The sequence below is a fragment of the Somniosus microcephalus genome, chromosome 6, assembly GCF_052327205.1.
Source record: "Somniosus microcephalus isolate GS21.2 chromosome 6, FLI_Smic_1.0, whole genome shotgun sequence".
In the NCBI taxonomy this organism is placed as follows: Eukaryota; Metazoa; Chordata; class Chondrichthyes; order Squaliformes; family Somniosidae; genus Somniosus; species Somniosus microcephalus.
Window position 1 is genome coordinate 38,330,525 of NC_140992.1, and position 24,619 is coordinate 38,355,143.

Genomic DNA, 24,619 nt, shown 5'->3' on the forward strand with positions numbered 1-24,619 from the left:
GCTGCAGGACGTTCAGGAAACCCATACCTCCAGGTTTCCTGTTCATAATTCCTCCCCCGCTCCGAACGCATAGCCCCGTAAATATCGAGACCATTGCCTGACTGGTTAAATGAAGGAGACTAAGGTTTATGCCATTAATAGTGCTGATGTGTGAAACTTAGACCCCTTGGGAAACATTTTCCCAGGTGCGAAGGAGAGGAAGAAGGGGCAGGGCTCCAGGACGCCAGGTCTCTATCTCCTTTACTTTACCCAGCGATTTAATGGCGATCTCCTGGAGTCGTAGAAATGAGCACCGTACCGGGGTCCTCCAGACCAACCTGTCGGGTACTCGTTTGGAGGAGGACCTTAAGAAGAAATTGGCAGTAGCCCTTTCACCTGACTCCCTCAGAGCGGAGGATCTGAATAAGATATGGCAGTAAGGTCAGCGAGGCCATCTGAAATGCATGCATATTTGGCTCCCACTAAGAATGTGTGGGAGGAAATCACAATGGGACCCTATTTGCAGCAGGGAATGAGCAGATGCATTTTCCTTTTAATTGCCCTTGCCCACTTACCTGAATCACGTCAATGGTACTGATACTGATGGGCAGGAAATAATCGCTTAAATTCACCTACATTTCAGATCCCACAGCTGTTCCTTTAACCCCAGTCTCAGAAGAACACACCTACAGCATCAGTGTAAGACTTGCATTTTTACACCGACACAAACTAGTCTCAAACACTACCAAATTAATAGCAGTTTTTTTTCTTGTGGAACTAAGCCAGTCAGTGGCGGGGCAAAGATTGCCAAGATTATTTCACATAGGAAGTTTACAACCATCTGACAGATGAGGCTTTCATCCCAGCAACCTGGGCTAGTTTGGAGCTGAGGTTCCTAAATATAAAAGGACATCGTACTCACCAGCTACACCAGTCAAGTCTTCAAAAGTAACTTGTTAAAACTGCTGACCATACGTCGCAGATCTAATATGGATTCAGGTTCTACAGCGCAAATCCAATATTCAATAAGGTTTTATGTCATAAAATTAATACACCATCTGTTGTGTCTCCTTGTGTTCTTATATACTATATATATATTACAGACACTTTTAGTTCATTTTAGTTAGTGCTTTTTACTTAGCTGTATTCTTGCTTTTGTTACAGTGCTGCCGCATGGTGCGGAGTGATACAAGATGTCCGACGCTGCACTGTGCACTGCCCGTGCACAGTGTGCCACATAGCAATATAACTACACCATACCAAAGTAGTTCCATACCAAAGTAGTTCCATTTACCGATGTGATACTATAACAATGTGTAGGGGGTTTTGCTCTGCCCAATTACAGGGGTCTTTAGTGCCTGTTAATGTATTGGGCCTCTGTCTCCTTTATACCCTTGCAGCTTATGTTAGCCTGCAGGTCGGGTGTCACTAAACACCCTCTAAGGAGATAGAGAACAACAGCTTATAGAGGAGGACTAGAATACGGTGACAACCCGCACAGTTTATACCTAATCTGCGGGGTACTCCTGAGCCCAAGGGCTCCTGTAGTCCTCTCTCTTTTTCCCTAGCCTGCTGTTCCCTTGTTTGGCGGGTTCGAAGCGCCCTAATGCCCCTATCTGGTTCTAACTCCAGAATTTGGATGGAGAACGATGCACTTTAAACAGACACTCGGAGACAAGTAGTCCTTGAAAAAAACAGGTGACAACCAATTTTATTTGGTTCTACCACGAACGTAATAAACACACACACCCTATAACTATAAATACAATATGGGAGAGAACGGACATAACGAGAATGTTTTGCACTGTTTTAACTTTACCAAGTCCAATCCCACCAACCCACTTTCCTACCTAGACTAGACTGACAGTTGCAGGCCCTTGGATTATACTCACAGCCTACTTTGAGTGTGGTTGTTGGGTTGTTGCTGTTGTTGGTTGGTTTGTGCTTGATGGAAAAGGCTCCTGAAATAGCGGGAGTGAATGCCGTCTTCCACAGCCACTTCGGTCGTTGGTGTCTTCTTGTTGATGTCCCCGGGACGGGAGTCGGTATACGGTGCGGTTTAAACTTTCAGTATGCCGATTGAGTCTGGGGCCTGATGGTGGATCTTCTCATCAGCGTGGTTAGAGTTCTTTAGATGGTAGTTCGCCCCAGCTCGTCTCTCCTTCAGCTTCTTAACTCGCTCTCCTGCTCTTTCTTCTGGTCTTTTTTCTTTTCTAATAATCTCTTGGTTCTGTATTTTATACCCAATTCCATTTCGGCCTCTTCACGCCCAATTAAATTGGTGTTTACAAGTTCGAGGGCAGGGGTATTGTTTTGAGTGCACAGCGGCTCCTCCAAGTCTACTGTCCCATTGTGTCAGTCCTGGGACTTGATTATTTTGGGCCACCTCTTAACTGTAGTGATCCCAAAACTATTGTCCCTAGTCCGAGTTGATTAAGGTGATGATGGCCTGTACTCATAGCTCGATTAGGGGTGAGTCACATATCCTTGCTTCAGGCCCGACTCAGTCCCCTGATTGGCCTTTGAGAATGCACTTTGTTTCGATTGGCCGACCTCTATGGCTCGCTTCTGAGCCACAGTCCCCTGTAATCAGATATCCCAGCCTGCTTTTCGGGACCACTGCAGGGCAATCCAATTTTGGTCACCTTGCCCTTAGAGGGCTCCAATAAAACGTGGTTGTGGATTTTCAAACCCTACAAATATAACATCCCTCTTTCTCATAAAAACTAAAACATGACATTTAACAATTTAAATTAACAAATATTATATCTAAACTATTATTATCAACTACAAAGAATCGTGAGTTTTTTTTTATTCGCGATATCGCTCAGGTGGTTGGATGTTGTCCCTCCATCTTGTGGATTTGGTGGTGACCATTCCTCTCTGCGGTGTTTTGGTGTGTTCCGCTCTCGTTGTTGTTGTTGCTGTCGCCTTTGGAGTTGGAGTGTGCATGCTCGTGGTTGTTTGATTTGTAGCGCTTGTTTCTGGTGTTGTACTGCTTGTGGTAGCTAGTGTGGTCAATGTTGCTGATGTTGTCTGCTGCTTATCCAGTTCAGGTGAAGGTCTGATGTGGAGTCTGTTCCATCTGTATTGGTTACCAGGTTCAGTCTCTACGAAGTAGGATCTTGGAGTATCAGCTTTTCCAATGACCTTAGCTGGATTCCAGGTTTTCAACACTGGGTCTTGCACATGCACTGATTGTCCATTCAGCAATTCTGGTAGCGTCTTTGCATGTTTATCGTAATGTTTGCTTCCCACGATTTGTGCTTCTGCCAGCTTTTGTCTGAAGTCCTCCTGGTCCTGGGGAGGATGTATTTTTGCTGGTAGTGTAGTCTTAAACTTCCTCCCATTCAGCAATTCCACAGGTGATTTCATGTCTGCTTTCAGTAGTGTTGATCTAAGTGATAGGAGGGCAAGGTCTTGGTCTTCCCCCATCTCACTACTTTTGATGTGAGTTCTCTTGACAGTCTGGACCTGTCTTTTGATGAACCCTTGTCCCCTTGGGAAAAGTGGGGATGAGGTTACTATTTTGAACCCATACTTTTCTGCCAGAGCTCTGAATTCACTCGATGTGAACTGGGTTCCATTGTCACAGATTACCTTTTCCAGGATTCCTTGTTCAGCAAACAAGTCTTTCATCCTTCTCACAAAAGGAAACTTGGAATAGTAATCTGCCACTATGAGATACCATTCTTGATTGCACATGAAGAGATCTGCCCCAACAGTGTGCCATGGTCTTGACGGTATTTCACTAGGTATTATCTCCTCTTTCTGTTGTGCATTACTGTATTTCTGGCATATACCACATGCAGAGACCATCTGTTCGATATTTTTGTACATGCCTATCCAGTATACAGCTGATCTGGCTCTCAGCTTGCATTTCTCCATTCCCATGTGGCCTTCATGTATGAGATGGAGAAGTTGTGTCTGCAGCGTCTTTGGCACGATGATCCTCGATCCAGCAAGGAGAATACCGTCTTCTACTGCAATATCGTCTTTAATCGTCCAGTATTGACGAATTGTCGCCTGTACCTGCTGGATTCTCTCCGGCCACCCCTGTATTACTTGTTGTGTGAGTAGTTGCAATTCCTCATCTTTGCTAGTCTCATCTCTGATTTGACTGAGCTTTGTCGGGGTAACTGTGGTAAACCACTGTTTGTATTCCTGTTTGTCCTGTTTGTATTCCACTGTGTACATGCCTGGACATGCCTCGGCTGACTCCTCCCACAGGTCCTAGTATAAAGGTGACTGCTCCCCAGCCCTTGGTATCCTGGACCGGTCGACCACTCGAGGCAGACCTCCATTCTGTTGTTAATAAAAGCCTTTAGTTACTCTTCTAACTCTCAGTCTTTTATGAGTAATTGATAGCGCATCAGTAACACTCACTAGGTGGTGGATTTTTACTGTTAGACCCTCCACCTCGTGTTTCTCATATGGTGACAATCGAGACAACGCATCTGCTAGCACCATTTCCTTTCCTGGCTTATATTTAAGCGTGAAGTCATAGCTTTGGAGCCTTAGAAGTAGTCTTTGCAGTCTTGCAGGCGCTTTGCGCAGATTCTTCTTATAGATCTGTTCTAGTGGACGATGGTCACTCTCTATTGTAAATCGCCTGCCATATAGGTATGTATGGAATTTCTCGCATCCGTACACTACTGCTAATACAGGTAGACTATCCTTTATCCGAAAACCTCGGGACCAGCCGAGTTTCGGATAAAGGAGAATTTCGGATTTCGGAAGGTGGGTCGGCGGGGGTCCGCGGGGGGGTCGGCGGGGGGTCGTGCGCACGACTTACGCTGACGCTCAGCGTAAGTCAGTCGGGGTCGGGGCCGGCGGGGTACGCGGGGGGGGGGGTCGGCGGTTGTCAGGGCTGGCGGGGTCCGCGGGGGGGTCGGGGCTGGCGGTTGTTGGGGCTGGCGGGGTCCGCGGGGGGGTCGGCGGCTGGCGGGGTCCGCGGGGGGGTCGGCGGTTGTCGGGGCCCGCGGAGGGGGTCGCCGGTTGTCGGGGCTGGCGGGGTCCGTGGGGGGGTCGGCGGTTGTCGGGGCCCGCGGGGGGGGGTTGGCGGTTGTCGGGGCTGGCGGGGTCCGCGGGGGGGGTCGGCGGTTGTCGGGGCTGGCGGGGTTCGCGGGGGGGGTCGGCGGTTGTCGGGGCTGGCGGGGTCGGCGGCTGGCGGTTGTCGGGGCTGGCGGGGGGGTCGGCGGGGGGTCGTGCGCACGACTTACCCTTTATCCGAACTTCCGCAACCAGAACCCTCTAAAAACCGAAGGTTTTTTCGTTCACTTACGCTGAACGAAAAAACCTTCGGTTTTTAGAGGGTTTCGGTTTTCGGAAGTCCGGATAAAGGGTAGTCTACCTGTAGTTCTCTTTCTATGTTGGCGTATCTCGTCTCGGCTGACGTCAAGACCTTTGATGCGAAAGCTATCGGCTTTCCTTCCTGCACCAGAGCTGCCCCTAGTCCTCTGGTAGAAGCGTCTACTTGCAGAGTGACTGGTTTTCTTCTGTCATAATATGACAGACTTGTTTCCTTGCACAACAGTTCTTGAAGTTGTTTGAAATTCCTTTCGTGTGATTCAGACCATTGGTATTCGGCGTCTTCTTTCAATAGCTCTCTGAGATTTGTTGTATGTTCCGACATGTGTGGGATGAAAGAACTCATGTATTGGACCAAGCCGAGGTAACTCCTCAGCTCTTTCTTATCTTTGGGTGGTTTCATTTCAGCAATCGCCACAATCTTCTCTGGACTTGGCTTGACTCCCTCTGGTGTATAAATCATACCGAAGAATTGGCATTCCTTGACTTTAACTATGCACTTATCTGCATTTAACTTGATGCCAGCCTTCCTGGTATGCTCCATGGCCTCATGTAGGTGCATGTCATCTGCTCCATAGATCTGAATATCATCAGCTATTCCTAAAGCTCCTTCACAGCCTCTGTATGTCTCGTCTACTTTCTGTTGAAAGATATCTTGACTGACCTTTAACCCGAATGGTAGCCTCAGGAATTTGTAACGCCCAAATGATGTGTTGAATGTTGTCAGTGTTGTTGATTCCTCATCCAACTTCACGTTCCAATATCCATTCCTGGCATCTAGTTTTGAGAAAACCTTGGCTCCTGCCAGTGATGGCGTAATCTCCTCTAGCGTTGGGGTGGGATAGTGGTCCCTCTTTATCGCCTGGTTTAGATCTTTGGGGTCCAAACATATTCTGAGACGCCTGTTTGGCTTTTCTCGTACCACAATTGAGTTTACCCAGTCTGTGGGTTCAGTGACCTTTACGATCACTCCCTTTTCTTCCATCTCCTTTAGCTCTCTTTCAAGCTTTGTCTTCAGCTCGATGGGTACTTTTCGTGGAGCATGGATAACGGGCTTTACCTCTGGATCGATGGTGATGTGGTATTGGAAATCTCCGAAACATCCCACTGTATCATCGAAACATTCCGGATATATGTCTATCAAGTCTTTTTTACTCTTGATTTGTGGGCGGTTCTCCAGTGGGGTGTTGCTGTCTATCTTCAGTGACATTTTGGTCAGCTCGTGGTGCACTGAGATCAATCTCAACTTCTCGCAGCTGTTTAATCCCAGGATCGCTGGCTCCTCAGTGTCGGTGACATAGAACATGCAGTTGATGTTCTTTCTTTTATGTGTCCCTTTGATAAAGGTTATTCTGAGTTGTTTAATCTCACTCCCCCCATATACTGTCAGCGTGACATTACTTGCCTTTAAACAACTGCTTTTCGGGTAGCCATCTTCTCTCAGGTTTTCGGGAAAGATCTGCTGGTACAGTCTCAATGGGAGAATGTTGCTCTGAGCCCCTGTGTCCAGCTTCAACTTTAAGTTGATGGTTGTGGGCCGACCTTTGACCTTTTTTTTTATTTGGATGATGGTGTGCAATTCTCTCCTCGGAGTATTTTCCGCTCTGGACATCTCATGAAGCTGTATCTTTATGGTTTCGACGTTTAGTGCATTGTCGTGATCATCATCATCATCCTGCTCATCCATGGCATGGATATTGTGTTTCTTTCTCTGGTTCTGCTGTCCGCCTTTGTTTTTGATGTATGTTCCTCCTTTCTTCGTTCTACACCTCTTTTCCCAGTGGTTTAGTTTGCCACATGCATTGCAGCTTGTTCCATATGCTGGACATTTCCTCTTGTCTGTGTAATCGTGCGGTCTTCCACAATTTCTGCACATGTTTCCCCCGTTGTCATGTGCATGTCTTTGTGTGTTGTACTTTTCTCTCACTGCATCCACTCTGTTGTCCGTCTCAGAAGCCGTCCGCATGTCAGCCGTTTGAGAAACCAGCATTTTCATTTGCTGCTTCATGGCTTCATGAGCTCTCGCAGTATCTATAGCCTCTGTTATTCCGAGCTTTTCTTTTCCTATCGGGGCTTTTTGTACCTCTACATGCGCTGACCCCCATATTAGCTGGTCCACAAGCCTTTCCTCCATTTCCTTAAATTTACACTTGCTGGCTTCATTTCTCAGCCTTGTCAGGAAATTGTCAGCTGTTACACCGGGTTCCTGTCTTAGACTCTGGAATTTGTATCTGTGTATACGGTGATTGGATTTAGGCTCTAGATGGTTGCTGAATTTATCAAAAATTGTCGCTGGGTTTTCCTTTTCCTCTTCAGTCAAACTCCAGCTATTATACTTATAGTAATCTGGGCTGTTATGATTAAGGTTATCTACCAGGTGGTGCTGTAGCCAATGCTGCTGCTATGGTCAGGGGTTGCTTCCTGTTAAGGTCAGGGGTTAGCTTCCTGCTAAGGTCAGCAAAGGTGCAATGCCTGGAAGCAGGCCTGCCTGGTTGTCTAGCAGTCGTTCAATAAAGTACTCATATTAATCCTCCTACCTCGCCTCTTCAAGTTCCTTGTCTCACTACATGGATTTATCACATTTGGCGACGAGGTAAAACAGGACCCTGAATAAGAGAAGTCTGCCAGGACATTTAAACAACAAAATCACGAGCTGCAGTTAGCTACCAGTTGGAAGAGAGCATGGCTGCCACGGTAGGAATGGTCTCTGCTTTTGATATTCAAGCAGAAACTTGGGAGGAATACTGTGAAGTGTTGGGTTATTTTTTCAAAGCAAATGAAATAAATGATGCCGGAAAAAGGAAAGCCATTCTGCTTAGTTCAGTGGGAAGCCAAACCTACAGTTTGATGAAGAACCTGCTCAGTCCTGAAAAGCCTGGAGACAAATCATTTGTTGAATTAGTGGCCATGCTAAAAGAACATTTCAACCCTAAGCCTAGTGAGATTGTACAGCGGTTCAAGTTTAATTCAAGGAACAGAAAAGAGGAAGAGAGCGTAATGGACTATGTAGCGGTGTTGCGTAAATTGGCACAAGATTGCAATTATGGGAACAACCTGAAGGAAATGCTGCGAGATAGGCTAGTCTGCGGAATAATGGACGACCGAATGCAACAGAGATTATTATCCGAGACTGGGCTTACTTATGAAAAAGCATTGGAACTTGCTCTAGCCATAGAGACAGCAAACCGAGATGTAAAAGAAATACAGGGTTGAGACAGGGCTAATGCTAAACAAGTTGCAGGTCCGGCTGTTGTGCACAAGTTGAACATGCATCAGAAACCACAACGTGAGCATGTGAAGGCATGTTATAGATGCAAGGGCGATCACCTGGCGAGTGAATGCCGGTTTCTGGAGGAAAAGTGCTACAAGTGTGGGAAACAAGGACACATAAAACGAGCTTGCAGGGCGAAATCACCTGTGGAGGAATCCAAACCAAAAGGGGGAGGACAGCAAAACCAAGGGAGAGAAGTGAAAAAACATGGAGCACACCACATCAGCGGGGAAGCTGAGGAAGAAGAGGACATGTTCATAATGTATAGCATGTTAGAGAACATTCCAAAAGTGGCTCCTATCACATTGCAACTGACAGTAAATGACTCTAAGGTGAACTTTGAAGTGGATACAGGGTGCAGCGTGACCATGATGAACAAGGCAGAGTACTCAAAATTGTGGAACCGTGCAAAAGTTCCAGAGTTAAAGCCTTGCTCCCTGCATCTTAAAACATATACAGGTGAACGAGTAGCGACATTAGGTACAGCTAAGGTAACTGTGCAACACAGGGACATGGTGGAACAGCTACCTGTAGTTATAGTATCGGGTACCGGACCAAACCTGTTAGGTTGGGGCTGGATAAAAGAACTTAAATTAGACTGGGGAGCAGTACATCAAATAGATGCGGGCAAACAGTTGACTTTGCAAGAAGTGTTGAGTGAACATGCGAATGTGTTCAAGGAGGAACTTGGCATGTTTAATGGCCCCCCAGCTAAGATTTATGTAGACAAGGAGGCACCGCCAAGGTTTTTTAAACAACGACCTGTGCCTTATGCCATGAAGCCAAAGGTAGAGGCTGAGCTTGACTGTCTATTGAGAGAGAACATACTGGAGCCAGTGAAATGTTCGGAATGGGCAGCTCCCATAGTACCTGTTTTAAAACCGGACAATTCTGTAAGACTCTGTGGAGACTATAAATTGACAGTCAATCGGGTGTCCAAACTAGAGCAGTATCCTATTCCCAAAACAGAGGATCTCTTTGCAAACCTGGCTGGAGGAAAGAAATTCACAAAGTTGGATATGAGTCATGCCTACTTGCAGATTACACTGGATGACGAATCAAAGAAGTATGTCACCATAAATACACACAAGGGCTTGTTTACATATAACCGCTTACCGTTTGGTGTCTCATCTAGTCCAGCTATCTTCCAGAGGACAATCGAAGGTGTACTGCAAGGGATTCCACATGTTTCCATCTATCTGGATGATATTCTGGTGACGGGAAGAACTGACCAGGAGCACCTGAGCACTCTGAGAGAGGTACTACAGAGATTGGAGAAGGCAGGGTTCCGGCTCAAGAGGAGTAAGTGCACTTTCCTGGGGAATGAGGCAGTGTTCCTGGGACACAGAGTGGACGCCACCGGGCTCCATCCACTCGAGGAGAAGGTACAAGCACTGCAGGATGCCCCTGCTCCTACAAATGTGGCTGAGTTAAAAGCTTACCTGGAACTGCTGAACTATTATAACAGGTTTTTACCAAACTTGTCAACTGTGTTAGCACCTCTTCACAAACTACTGCACAAGGAGACAAAGTGGCAGCGGGGAGAGGAGCAGGGGGTTTCATTTGAACAGTCCAAGAAACTGATGCTGTCGTCGGATGTGCTGGTTCACTACAATGCAGAGAAAGACATCATTCTCTCTTGTGACGTTTCACCTTATGGGGTGGGGGCAGTTCTTTCACACTGCATGGAAGATGGAACTGAAAGACCAATAGGGTTTATGTCCCGAACTCTAACACCAGTGGAAAAAACTATTCCCAGTTAGACAAAGAGGGGTTAGCAGTAATGTTTGGGTTACAGAGGTTCCCGGTGCATATATAGCAGGAAGTTCACCATATGCACCGATCATAAACCTCTTCTCTCTCTTTTCAATGAAATGAAAGCAGTTCCACAGATGGCGTCACCCCGGATCCAGAGGTGGGCCATGACGTTGAGGGCTTATGAGTATGTCATCGTCTACAAGGCGGGCAAGTACCATGGGAACGCAGATGCCTTGAGCCGTCTTCCACTGCCAGGCACACCTATCCGTGCAGCTCCAGAGGACAGAGTGTTGATGTTGGAGGACACTGACACAGCACTTGTGACTGCAGAGCAAGTAAGAACATGGACAGGTAAAGATCCAGTACTGTCTAGAGTTTGAGAATATGTGGTGAGGGGATGACCACAGCATCCGGAAGGGGCTGACTTCACACCCTACAGTGTCAGGAAAACAGAGCTGAGTGTGCAGGATGGTTGCGTGTTGTGGGGAGCACGAGTGATTATTCCACAGCCAGCACGACAGTCTATCCTAGAGCAACTACATCAGTGTCATCCTGGGGTCTCGCGTATGAAAGCCTTGGCTAGGAGTTACTTGTGGTGGCCAAAGCTAGATGAGGAGATAGAAAATCTAGTCAAGACATGCAGCACTTGCCAGGAACACCAGAAGGCACCAGCAGCGGCTCCTCTCTACCCCTGGGAGTGGCCGGATAAACCATGGAGAAGATTGCACTTAGATTAGGCGGGTCCATTCATGGGGAAGATGTTCCTCATAATCATTGATGCACATTCCAAATGGATGGATGTTTATCCGCTAAATTCTGCTTCCACCACTACTACTATAGACTGCCTGCGTCGGAGCTTCAGTAATCAAGGGCTACCGGAGATCGTGGTAAGTGACAATGCCACTTGTTTTGTGAGTACAGAGACAAAAGAGTTCTTGAGAAAAAATGGTATAGTGCAGGTGACCTCGGCTCCATATCATCCGTCCTCAAATGGACTTGCAGAGAGAGCCGTACAAACATTTAAAGAGATGATGAAAAAAAGTGCAGAAGGGAGTTTAGCAGCCAAAGTGTCACGGGTTCTGTTCAGCTACAGAATAACACCTCAATCCACCACAGGACTCTCTCCTGCCGAGATGTTATTAGGTCATAGACTACGCTCCACTCTTGACCTTGTCCACCCAGACCTAAAAAGGAAAATGGAAAACAGACAAAACAAACAAAAAGAGAACCATGACAAAAGAACAAAGAGCCGAAGTTTTGGAGAAGGAGATGCGGTCCTTACCAGGAATTTCAGTTATGGACCCAAGTGGATTCCTGGCTTCATAGACTCAATGACCGGTCCCATATCATACAAGGTCATGTTGGGTGATGGTAGGGTAGTACGCAGACATGTAGATCACATACTTACCAGACAAGTGGAAATTGAAATGAAGGTTCCAGTTGCAATGGCTGAGGACAGGTTTGCCCCCAGTTATCCAAGTGCATCTGTGGTGCCACCACCAGGGACAGAGACAATTCCACAGGAACCCATTCGTCAAGAGGAAACCATCGTTGCAGAGTCAGATACTCCGAGTACTGCTCAGGAGCAGCTGGTGGCTTCACCACAATCAAGCAGGGACTTTACTGTCAGACGTTCACAAAGGTCTCGCAAGCCACCAGAGAGATTGATACTGACCTGTTAGATTTGTCAAGTATGGAACATGGTGAATGGAGACTTCTTATGTGACCCTTAGGAATGGTTGTTTGTTAAGAAATTCATACTGAAATCTTAAGGGAGGAGGGATATAGTAATCTGGGATGTTATGATTAAGGTTATCCATCAGGTGGTGCTGTAGCCAATGCTGCTGCTAAGGTCAGGGGTTGCTTCCTGTTAAGGTCAGGGGTTAGCTTCCTGCTAAGGTCAGCAAAGGTGCAATGCCTGGAAGCAGGCCTGCCTGGTTGTCTCGCAGTCGTTCAATAAAGTACTCGTATTAATCCTCCTACCTCGCCTCATCGAGTTCCTTGTCTCACTACATGGATTTATCACAATACAAATCTAGACCTTTTTCTCCTGTCCACAACAGAATGTAACTAACCTTTTCCTCGTTGGTAGTACCCTTCAGGAAGCTTTTGAATGTAAGCTCACATTTCTGTTTGAACTTGCGGAATGCTTCTACTCTATCGTCGGCTTCCCAGTTCATGAGGGGTTGCATTTGCACAGTCAGTGCAGTGGCAGCCGTCATTTTAGTTTCCCGTATGATTCACTTTCAATCACCGCAGACACCGGCACTCACAATCAGCTCATAAAATCACTTTTTGTCTTATTTGTAGTTCGTATAGCAGAATTTGTACTCACTTATACCGCTGCCACCATGTTGTGTCTCCTTGTGTTCTTATATTACAGACACTTTTAGTTCATTTTAGTTCGTGCTTTTTACTTAGCTGTATTCTTGCTTTTGTTACGGTGCTGCCGCATGGTGCGGAGTGATACAAGATGTCCGACGCTGCACTGTGCACTGCCTGTGCACAGTGTGCCACATAGCAATATAACTACACCATACCAAAGTAGTTCCATACCAAAGTAGTTCCATTTAACAATGTGATACTATAACAATGTAACACCATCAGGTACTGCATCATGCAGAAATAAAAAATACAGCACCACAGTGGTAAGGAAATTCACTACCCAATTTAATTCGTTTGAATATGTGACTTACTTTTAAAATGACAATGGACAAATACACCTTTAGATTTGCTGCTAGGGGTTTTTGGAGCCAAATTTTTCAGCTGCTCCGGTGAACCCCGGCTGTAACTTTGGGGAAAGTCCACCAAAACAGTCACTCGCTCTGGGCCACTGACGTAAGGTGGGGGAAGTGGTGCAAGTCCAAGGTCAAGGAGGAGTTTCTGTGCCTCAGCCCCACATGAACCTACTATAACTTCGAAGGTCGATATGCTGTACAAAGAGGCATACTGACCTCTTGAAGGGGGGAAGGGAGCTTCCTGAGTTGGTCCAAACTATAGGAGCGACCTGGACCCCTGAAGACTTCCATCAGGCAAATCTTCTTAGGGTTACTGCAGCCTCCTTACAAAGAGGGTCACTTGGAGCATCTTTTGAGTGGCTCCAGGGTGAGGGGTGGGGGGGGCGGTGGTGGTGGGCGCTGACACCCTTCCCTCAGACCTAGCAGTCTTAGGCCAGATTTCTTGGCAGTCTGGTGCAGGTGGCCACCCTAGATGTGCCCTTGGAGGTGCAGCCATCCTCCAGCCCAACAAACGAGATGACCTCCCATTGACTTTGCATACTCTGGCAGGTTCAGTGGTGGAGTTCACTGACAGATATGATCCTTGCATAACTGCCAAGATGGCACCCCAAAGATTTTCAGTGCCCCTGCCCTTTATTGCCTTTCTCATTCATTCGTTTTTTTAAAAATCGGTAAGATTTATTTAATGACCCAAGGGTACATTTACCGATCCTGTGCTCCAGGCAAGGAGCTAGACTTGAACTGAGTATGGGTCTGACAGGGCAAAGCACTGTAGCTCTAGTTCTCTGACTAAGGCTCCTTTTGAGTTCAGCTCTCCACTGGGAGTGCAGGATTGGTTAATTTAAGCACCTGTCATAGAGTCATAGAGTCAGTGGCCTAGAAATTCAGTGCCCTTAGCGCCGATTTTGCGGCGCTAGAGGGCCTAGCGCTGCAATTGGCGCCGGCGCCTAAATTGCCTGGGGCCCTTCCGCCGCGGTAGACCGGTAGCGCTGCACCGGCACCGATGACGTCATCGGTGTGCGCAGCGTCCCGGTTGCCATGCCGACGGGCCCCAGCGCCGAAATTCAGTTGCGGCCGCCTCGCCCGTGGCAGCCGCAACTAAGACTCTGGCAACAGAGTCCAACATGTTTTTGCGCCGGCGCATTAAAGGCCCCGCGGCGGCCGGCCGCTTTCCCGCCGGCCGCCTGGCCGCAGCTCCCTCCCCGGACTTCCCCCCCCCACCGCCCCGGAACAGAAGCAAGCCCGGCACTTGTCCGAGGTGCCGGGCTCATTTTTAAAAAGATTTTCGCGGGCCGCGGCCGGGTGCAGGCAGCTCCTCCTTAAGGGAAGGAGGAGGCCTGCACTTCCCGAACCTGCCGCACCGCAGCGGGCGCCGCAGCACCAGAATAGCGCCGAAATTCAGCGCGTTGCGCCAGTTTTCAGGCGCAAACAGCTCTCAGCAGCGCCGGCAGCCGTTTGGGCGCAGAACTATTGAATTTTGGGCCCGACCAGCGCGACTTAGCTCCGGCACTAACTTCCGGCGCTAAAGCCCTGGCTGCGCCAAAACTCAATTTCTAGGCCAGTGAGTTTTACAGCACAGAAAGAGGCCCTTCGGCCCATCGTGTCCGCGCCGCCCATCCACCCCTGTCCTGTCTAATCCCATTTTCCAGCATTTGGTCCATAGCCTTGTATGCAATGGCATTTCAAGTGCTCATCCAAATGCTTCTTGAATGTTGTGAGGGTTCCTGCCTCTACCACCCTTTCAGGCAGTGAGTTCCAGATTCCAACCACCCTCTGGGTGAAAAAGTTCCTCCTCAAATCCCCTCTAAACCTCCTGCCCCTTACCTTGAATCTATGCCCCCTTGTTATTGACCACCCTACTAAGGGGAAAAGTTCCTCTTTACCCTATCTATGCCCCTCATCATTTTGTACACCTCAATCAGGTCCCCCCTCAGCCTTCTTTGCTCCAAGGAAAACAACCCCAGCCTGTTTAGTCTTTCTTCATAGCTGAGGCGCTCCATCCCAGGTAACATCCTGGTGAATCTTCTCTGCACCCTCTCCAAAGCAATCACATCCTTCCTATAGTGAGGCGACCAGAACTGCACACAGTACTCCAGCTGTGGCCTCACCAGCGTTTTGTACAGCTCCATCATAACCTCCCTGCTCTTATATTCTATGCCTCGGCTAATGAAGGCAAGTGTCAGACGGGTGCAGCAGAGCATGCTGGTGACAGAATAGATTTGCAGCCTTCCCATTTACATTGCATGAGTGACTGATATGGCATCTGATGCTCATACAGATTGACTTATGATTATCTGCACTATTCCATGTGCATGCTACGTTAATATCACATGTCTAACTCATGCCTTTACTCACCCACAGGACCTTTGAAAGCCCCCCTCCCCACTGTCCAGGAGGAACAACCTGAGCCAGAAGACTCCTCAGAGAACCTGCAACCTCTGAGGGCGCAGCGTCAGCAGAATTAAGCGCACCCAGCACCAGCGCAGATATACACACCTCGGTGGGACCTTCGGGACATAGAGAAGTGTTGTCACCTGGTGTATCACAGCTAACAAGTGAGCATCAGCAGATGGTGGAGACACGGACAGCAGTGGAGAGTCCTCATCGGAGGCCGCAGGGCACTCCCAGCTCTGCTCAGCTGCATGTGGACCCTGTGCCTCCATGTCCATCCAGAAAGAGAGCGGTGCTGGAACTCCAGGAATAGGTGCAGGAGTCTCTGGCAGATTTTGTCGCCAGGGTTACTGCGAGTGTGGAGAGGATAGGGGAGTCCATGTCTAACAAGAGCAGTGCCTTTGTGGAGTCAATGGCGCAGTAACGCTCCACCACGGATAGGATGGCAAACTTCGTGGAAAGGATAGCTACGGTCATGGAGGAAATAAGTCGCCAGAGTCAGGAAAACATGGTGAATGTTTAGAATAGACTGACATCTCTGGAGGAGCGATGGGCAGCTATTGAGCAGAGAAACCAGAGCTTCATGGACGTCCTTTTGAGTCGGATACGGGTCCTCATGGCCACCTTGATGTGCAGCGAGGTGCTGTCAAGCCACTTGCTAGCACTCATAGAGTAATAGAGTTATACAGCACAGAAAGAGGCCCTTCGGCCCATCGTGTCTGCGCTGGCCATCAAGGCCTATCTATTCTAATCCCATTTTCCAGCACTTGGTCCGTAGCCTTGTATGCTATGGCGTTTCAAGTGCTCATCTAAATGCGTCTTGAATGTTGTGAGGGTTCCTGCCTCTACCACCCTTTCAGGCAGTGAGTTCCAGATTCCAACCACCCTCTGGGTGAAAAAGTTTTTCCTCAAATCCCCTCTAAACCTCCTGCCCCTTACCTTGAAACTATGCCCCCTGGTTATTGACCCCTCTACCTGCCCTATCTATGCCCCTCATAACTTTGTACACCTCAATCAAGTTCCCCCTCAGCCTTCTCTGCTCTAAGGAAAACAACCCCAGATTGTCCAGTCTCTCTTCATAGCTGAAATGCTCTAGCCCAGGTAACATCCTGGTGAATCTCCTCTGCACCCTCTACAATGCAATCACATCCTTCCTATAGTGTGGCGACCAGAACTGCACACAGTATTCCAGTTGTGGCCTAACTAGCGTTTTGTACAGGTCCATCATAACCTCCCTGCTCTTATATTCTATGCCTCGGCTAATGAAGGCAAGTATCCCATATGCCTTTTTAACCACCTTATCTACCTGTTCCGCTGCCTTCAGAGATCTATGTACATGTACACCAAGATCCCTCTGACCCTCTGTCCTTCCTAGGGTCCTACCACTCATTGTGTATTCCCTTGCCTTATTTGTCCGTCCAAAATGCATCACCTCGCACTTTTCAGGGTTAAATTCCATTTGCCACTTTTCCGCCCATCTGACCAACCCGTTTATATCGTCCTGTAGCCTGAGGCTTTCCTCCTCGCAATTTACCACCCCACCAATTTTCGTGTCATCTGCGAACTTACTGATCATACCTTTTACATTCTCATCCAAATCATTTATGTAGATCACAAACAACAAGGGACCCAGCACCGATCCCTGAGGTACCCCACTGGACACAGGCTTCCAGTCACAAAAGCATCCTTCGACCATCACCCTCTGCCTCCTGCCACTCAGCCGGTTTAGGATCCAACGCGCCATGGCACCCTGGATCCCATGGGCTCTTACCTTCTTGACCAGTCTCCTATGCGGGACTTTGTCAAAAGCTTTACTGAAGTCCATGTAAACCACATCCAAGCATTTCCCTCATCCACCCCCCTAGTCAGCCCCTCGAAAAATTCAATCAGATTTGTCAGACATGATTTACCCTTGACAAAGCCATGCTGACTATCCCCGATTAATCCTTGCCTCTCCAAGTGGAGACCAATTTTGTCCCTCAGAATTTTTTCCAAAAATTTCCCTACCACAGATGTTAGGCTCACTGGCCTGTAATTCCCTGGTTTATCCCTGCTACCCTTCTTGTATAATGGTACTACGTTAGCTGTTCTCCAGTCCTCTGGTATATCCCCTGTGGCCAGAGAGGTTCTGAAAATTTGTGTCAGAGCCCCTGCAATCTCCTCCTTTGCCTCCCACAGCAGCCTGGGATACATCTCGTCCGGGCCTGGGGATTTATCCACTTTTTGGCCTGCCAAAACCGCTAGCACCTCCTCCCTCTCGATGCTAATATGTTCAAGTATGTCACAGTCCCCTTGCCCGATTTCTATGTCTGCATCGTCTCTCTCCATAGTGAACACAGATGCAAAAAATTCATTTAAAACCCCGCCTACATCATCTGGCTCTACACACAGATTGCCACTTTGGTCCCTAATGGGCCCTACCCTTTCCCTGGTTATCCTCTTGCCCTTAATATACTTATAAAACATCTTAGGATTTTCCTTTATTTTGCTCGCCAGTGTTATTTCATGGCCCCTCCTCGCCCTCCTAATTTCTTTTTTAAGTATGCCCCTGCACTTTTTATACTCCTCTAGGGCTTCTTCCGTCTTTAGTCTTTTGTAACTGCCAAAAGCCCCCCTTTTATTTCTAATGCATTTTTGTATATCCCTTGTTATCCAAGGTTCCCTTTGCTTGTTGGTCCCACCCTTGACCTTTACAGGAACATGTTGGCGTTGTACTCTCTCTATTTCCCTTCTGAAAGTCTCCCACTGTCTTGATGTGGATTTTCCTATAAGTAGCTGCTCCCAGTCCACTTTGGCCAGATCCTGCCTTATCATATTAAAATCGGCCTTCCCCCAATTTAGAACCCTTATTTCCGGGCCGTCTTTGTCTTTTTCCATGACCACCTTAAATCTCACCGAATTATGGTCACTATCGCCAAAAATGCTCTCCTACTGACACTTCCACCACTTGCCCGGCTACATTCCCCAGAATTAGGTCCAGTATCGCCCCCTCTCTTGTAGGACTTTCTACATGTTGGCTCAAAAAGCTCTCCTGGATGCACTTTAAGAATTCTGCACCCTCTAAGCCTTTCACACTCTGACTATCCCAATTTATATTGGGGAAGTTGAAATCCCCCACTATTATTACCCTATTATTTTTGCACTTTTCTGAGATTTGCCTACATATCTGTTCCTCTATCTCCCCCTGACTGTTTGGGGGCCTATAGTACACTCCCAGCAAAGTGCTTGCCCCCTTTTTGTTTTTAAGTTCTACCCATATGGCCTCATTAGAGGAACCTGCTAATATATCATCCCTCCTTACAGCAGTAATTGACTCCTTAATTAATATTGCAACACCCCCTCCCCTTTTACACCCCCCTCTGTCTCGCCTGAAGATTCTATACCCCGGAATATTGAGCTGCCAGTCCTGACCCTCCCTCAACCATGTCTCCGTGATAGCAACAATATCGTACTCCCATGTGTTCAACAACAACTTCAGTTCGTCCACCTTATTTGCAAGACTCCTTGCATTAAAATAAATGCCTTCCAGCCCTGCCATATTCCCTTTTGCCTTCGCATATTTGCTCTGCCTTGTTTTTTTCTCTGTATTTGGCTGTAAATCACCCCCTGCTATAGGTCCACTCTGTACCCCATCCCCCTGCCAAGTTAGTTTAAACCCCCCCCAGCAGTGCTAGCAAACCTCCCCGCAAGGATATTGGTTCCCCTCTGGTTCAGGTGTAAACCGTCCGACTTGTACAAGTCCCACCTTTCCCAGAAGCAGACCCAGTGATCCAGGAAACTAAAGCCCTCCCTCCTGCACCATCCCTTTAGCCACGCATTCATCTGTTCTATCTTCCCATTCCTATACTCACTAGCACGTGGCACCGGGAGTAATCCAGAGATTACAACCTTTGAGGTCCTGCTCTTTAATCCTTCACCTAGCTCCCTAAATTCTTGCTGCAGGACCTCATCCCTCTTTTTACCTATGTCGTTGGTACCAATGTGGACCACGACCTCTGGCTGTTCACCCTCCCCCTCCAGAATGCCCTGCAGCCGCTCAGTGATATCCTTGACCCTGGCACCAGGGAGGCAACAAACCATCCTGGATTCACGTCTACGGCCACAGAAACGCCTATCTGTTCCCCTTACTATAGAATCCCCTACCACTATTGCTCTCCCACTCTTTTTCCCCCCTTCCTGGGCAGCAGGAGCACCCCCAGTGCCAGGAAGTTGGCTGCTGCTGCCTTCCCCTGGTGAGTCATCCCCCTCAACAGTATCCAAAGCGGCATACCTGTTTGAGAGGGGAATGGTCACAGGGGTCTCCTGCACTACCTGCCTGCTTCTATTGCTCCTCCTGGTGGTCACCCATTTCCTATCTTCCTGTGCAGCCCTTCCCTGCGGTGTGACCAACTCACTAAACGTGTTATCCACGAACCTCTCAGCATCGTGAATGCTCAACAACCCATCCACCCGCAGCTCCAGCGCCTCAATGCGGTTTGCTAGTAGCTGCAGATGGATGCATCTCTGGCACACGTGGTCATCAGGGGCACCGGCAGTGTCCCTGAATTCCCACATAGAGCAAGAGGAGCATATCACGGGGCTGGGCTCACCTGGCATGACCTTCCCTTTACTTAATTTAAATTAATTTACTATCACCAATTAAAAATATCTCTAAGGCGCTTGTATAGTCTACCAACAGTCCCTGCTACACCAGAAAAGACCCTAGTAACTATAAACTACAGAGTTTAAGTTTAAAAAAGAGAAATACTCACCAACCAATCACTTACCTGCTCCCTGGTGACGTCACGCTCTGATTACTTTTTACCTCTCTGCTGTTGATTTGGTCCCGCCTCGGTCTTCGTGCCGTTTTTTGCTTAAGCATGTCATGTGGTCACACAAAAAAATGTTTTTAATATGACAATAGGAAAATGGCACGAATGCCTGGAACAAACCCTTGGATTGACTTATTCACTAGCTATATGGAGGAAGAACTGGAATATGAGGACAGGTGGACATTAAATTTCAATTACAGTCTCCATTCAGATCTTGATCAAGAGCAAAGAAAAGCAGGTTGGAAGATTTATAAAACATCATCATTTGGCAGGTAAGGCATGATTTAGTTGGAGGTCAAATATACAACTGGGATGTACAACTGGGAGGTCAAATATACAACTCGAGGAACAGCACCTCATCTTCCAATTAGGCACTTTACAGCCTTCCGGACTCAATATCGAGTTCAACAATTTCAGATCATAACCTCGGCCCCAATTATATTTTTATATTTTTTATCCACACTTTTGGTTTGTGACTTTTCCTTTTTTTTTCTCTCTCTCCCACGGGGCAGCTGTCTCTCACTCTGCCAGTGCATTTCACACTTCATCCAGAGCCATTGTCTGTTTCTTTACCTGTCCTATTACTATCTCGTCTCACCTTGAATATCTCTTAATGTCTCTTCCTTCATCCCCTCCCCCATTTCCCAGCCCCCAAACTGCCTTTTAATCTTTTCATTTCCTGCCTTTTTTTCTCAGTTCTGTAGAAGGGTTTCGACCCGAAACGTTGACTCTATTTCTCTCGCCATGGATGTTGCCTGGCCTGCTGAGTTTTTCCAGCGTTTTCTGTTGTTATTTCGGATTTCCAGCATCCGCAGTATTTTGCTATCGTACAACTGGGATGTGTTGGTTTGTGAAAAAATAAATTAAAAGTCTGTTTCACATGGTCCTGCTACTACCCCATTTGTAGGCATAAAGCAAGCGGTAGCGAGTCAAAAATTGTCCACAGCTAATTTCCCTCAGAGTGATGCTGTAGGTATGAGGTGCTGCAGCTTCTGGGCCAGGCAATGGTAGAAATGCGCAGCTGTAGGAGCAACTGTTTGTCACAGAAAGATGATGCTCAAATAAGGAGTGCATGATGTACTTAGCAAATGTAATATATTATAAATACATATTCCAGTGTATACAAATGATTTCATTTGCTCACCACCACCTTCTCAAGGACAATTAGGGATAGGCAATAAATGCTGGCCTTGCCAGCGACGCCCACATCCCATAAAAAAAACAAATAAAAAAAAACTTGCTACCTAATCATCATAATACAATGTCAACATGTTAAATGTCACTGAAAAATATTATTTCAGCAATTATGATATATTGATATAATTGACAAGATATGGAACTCATTCCTTTGTAGTGATCTTTCCAATGGTTTTACAGTGTGGATAGTGTTGTTTGACTGTGACTAACATCATTGTCTTTTATCTCCATCTAACTATTAATTTGTTCACATGAGCTAACTTAACAATATTCCAGTCCTACTCGGGTTCCCTCCCTCACCTCTTTTTCCAGTACATTGATGACTGTATCGGTGCCGTTTCCTGCTCTCGCCCTGAACTAGACAATTTCATTCACTTTGCCTCCAATTTCCACCCTTCCCTCACCTTCACATGGTCCATCTCCGACTCTTCCCTTCCCTTCCTCGACTTCTCCGTCTCAATCTCTGGGGATAGGTTATTGACCAACATTCACTACAAGCCCACTGACTCCCACAGCTACCTGGACTACACTTCCATCCACCCCGCCTCCTGTAAGGACTCTATTCCATTCTCCCAGTTTCTCCGTCTCCGCCGCATCTGCTCCGACGATGCCACCTTCCACACCAGTGCTTCCGACATGTCTTCCTTTTTCCTCAACCGAGGATTCCCCTCTACCGTGGTTGACACGGCCCTCGACCGTGTCCGTTCTATCTCCTGCACTTCTGCCCTCACCCCTGCCCCTCCCTCCCGGAACCATGATAGGGTTCCCCTTGTCCTCACCTTTCACCCCACCAGCCTCCACATTCAACAGATCATCCTCCGCCATTTCCGCCACCTCCAAAGTGATCCCACCACCAAACGCATCTTCCCCTCCCCTCCCCTTTCAGCATTCCGTAGGGACCGCTCCCTCTGAGACACCCTAGTCCACTCCTCTATCACCCCCAGCACCCCTTCCCCTTTGCCTGGCACCTTCCCGTGCAAGCGCAGGAGATGTAACACCTGCCCTTATACCTCCCTCCTTCCCACTGTCCAGGGCCCCAAACACCCCTTCCAGGTGAAACAGCGATTTACTTGTACTTGCAATCTAGTATACTGTATTCGCTGCTCACGATGTGGTCTCCTCTACATTGGGGAGACCAAACGCAGATTGGGTGACCGCTTTGCGGAACACCTCCGTTCAGTCCCTAAGGATGATCCCGAGCTTCCAGTTGCCTGTCATTTTAATTCACCGCCCAATTCCCACTCAGACCTCACTGTACTCGGGCTCTTGCATTGTTCCACGGAAGCCCAGCGTAAACTTGAGGAACAGCACCTCATCTTCCGATTAGGCACTTTACAGCCTTCCGGACTCAGTATCGAGTTCAACAATTTCAAATCATAACCTCGGCCCCTATTACATTTTTACTTATTTTTTATCCACACCTTTGTTTTGGCCCTGCCCCCCCCCTTTTTTTTCTTCTCCCACATGGCAGCTGTCTCCCATTCTGCCAGCGCATTTCACACTTAATCTAGAGCCGTCTTTTGTCTCCACCAGTCCTATCACCATCTCGTCTCGTTTTGGATACCTCTTAATGTCTCTTCACTTCTCTTTTGTTCTCTCCCAGCCTGGCCTTTCAATCTATTTCATTTCCTGTGCCTTTCCAGTCTTGACAAAGGGTTTGACCTGAAACGTTGACTCTATTTCTCTCTCCACGGATGTTGCCTGGCCTGCTGAGTTTTTCCAGCATTTTCTGTTGTTATTAACAATATAAAAACTTGGTGAATATATCGGGAATGGGTTCTGTTTACCAAAAAGACACAGCATGGTTAAAGTAAATTCACATCCCAGCGGATATGCGCTCACATTATAAAAACTGTCCTAAACGCACTCAGAAACTACAAGACAAATTCAAAGCATGAAATTACAAATTCTTCAATAAAATTAACTACCCTCCCCTCCTTTTCAACAGGTTTGACTGTTCTCGTTGTTTCAACTCATGGTCCTCGGCCCATGTCGTTATTTTGTTTCATTACCGACTGAGAAGGAATCGTGGATTAGTATTGCTGCGCCTCTTCCGACAGCAGTGCCGAAACTGCCCGAACACTATCGAGCAAAAACCACAAATTAATCACACCCAAATGCAGCAAGTGTTTGATAGACTTGTCTTAAAAATCCTGAAAAACTGTTACGGGGAAGAAGTGGAAGAAGTTGAAAGGAAGCTGCTGCAGCGTAAGACTAAACCCCACGAGACGTCACTCTGTGAAGCCTGTGCCTTGGGCGTCTGCCGTAACTAAGTTGATGAGGTTGACTGAAATACATCTGCAAAGAACAGTGGGGTAGAGTTTCCGCTTTGGGCGCAATCGGGAACTTGCGCCCAAAATGCACTCGAAATTGCGATGGTTAGGTTACAGTACAAGTTGCCGATAAAAGAAGCGTTTGCCTACTCACAAACATAAAATCTTCCAAGAGCCAGCGCAATCAGTCAGCGTAATAGAACATAATCTTTTATTTTTTTTTCCCATTAAAAAGTATTCCTTGATGTATTTTAAGAGTGGTAACCTGATGCAGTTTTATTAATACAGCTGAAAATAGGTTAATCACCAAAAATAAGTATTTTTAATAAGAGTGTCCAGTCCTCCAACTGTACGTAACCTGATTTAGTATCACTGAAAATGACTTTAAAAAGCTTTGGTGAACCATTTAATAGTTTCATTGGTGTACATCACTCAGTTTCTCAGTAAATTAAATATTTTTTAATAGGAAAAAACTTTTAAAACATGCCTACTAATGCCTGTGTGCCTAAGAAAATGAGCGCAATTTCCCGAACCAGCGCACTTGGCGGAATCTTGGAAATTCGAGGTGGGGGTCGTGACTAGTTTTGTGGGTGGGGCCTGATCTGGGCAAGTTGAATCTGAAACCAGTGTAAAAGATCGCAGAAAACACAAACATAAGTGGTTTTGGGCGTAACTCACTTACGTTTAAAATTCCCCGATCTTTTGCACTGGTTCGGCCAATTCGCTGATTGCGCTGATATTACAAGCGGAAACAAAAGGAAACTCGACCCTATCATCTATATAAAATACATTTACTGGGCAAAACATAAATAAGGATCATTAAAGTCAATTTTTTATCAATTTCCACAATAAATATGTGGATTTCTTTTCAGGATGGTGAATCAGCAAAAA

The 24,619-nt window shown here is 47.2% G+C and overlaps 1 protein-coding gene across 1 annotated transcript in view; it reads left to right on the forward strand.

Annotated features, from left to right (window-relative positions):
- LOC147115625 (receptor-transporting protein 3-like) overlaps positions 1-23,728 on the forward strand; it is a 42,284-nt gene extending 18,556 nt beyond the window's left edge. Inside the window, exons 2-3 of the mRNA XM_085990051.1 lie at positions 20,351-20,530; positions 23,404-23,728. Coding sequence (XP_085846177.1) covers positions 20,355-20,530; positions 23,404-23,728 — 501 coding nt within the window. The 5' untranslated portion in view covers positions 20,351-20,354. The remainder of the gene's footprint in view (positions 1-20,350; positions 20,531-23,403) is intronic.
- Positions 23,729-24,619: the final 891 nt, after the last annotated feature.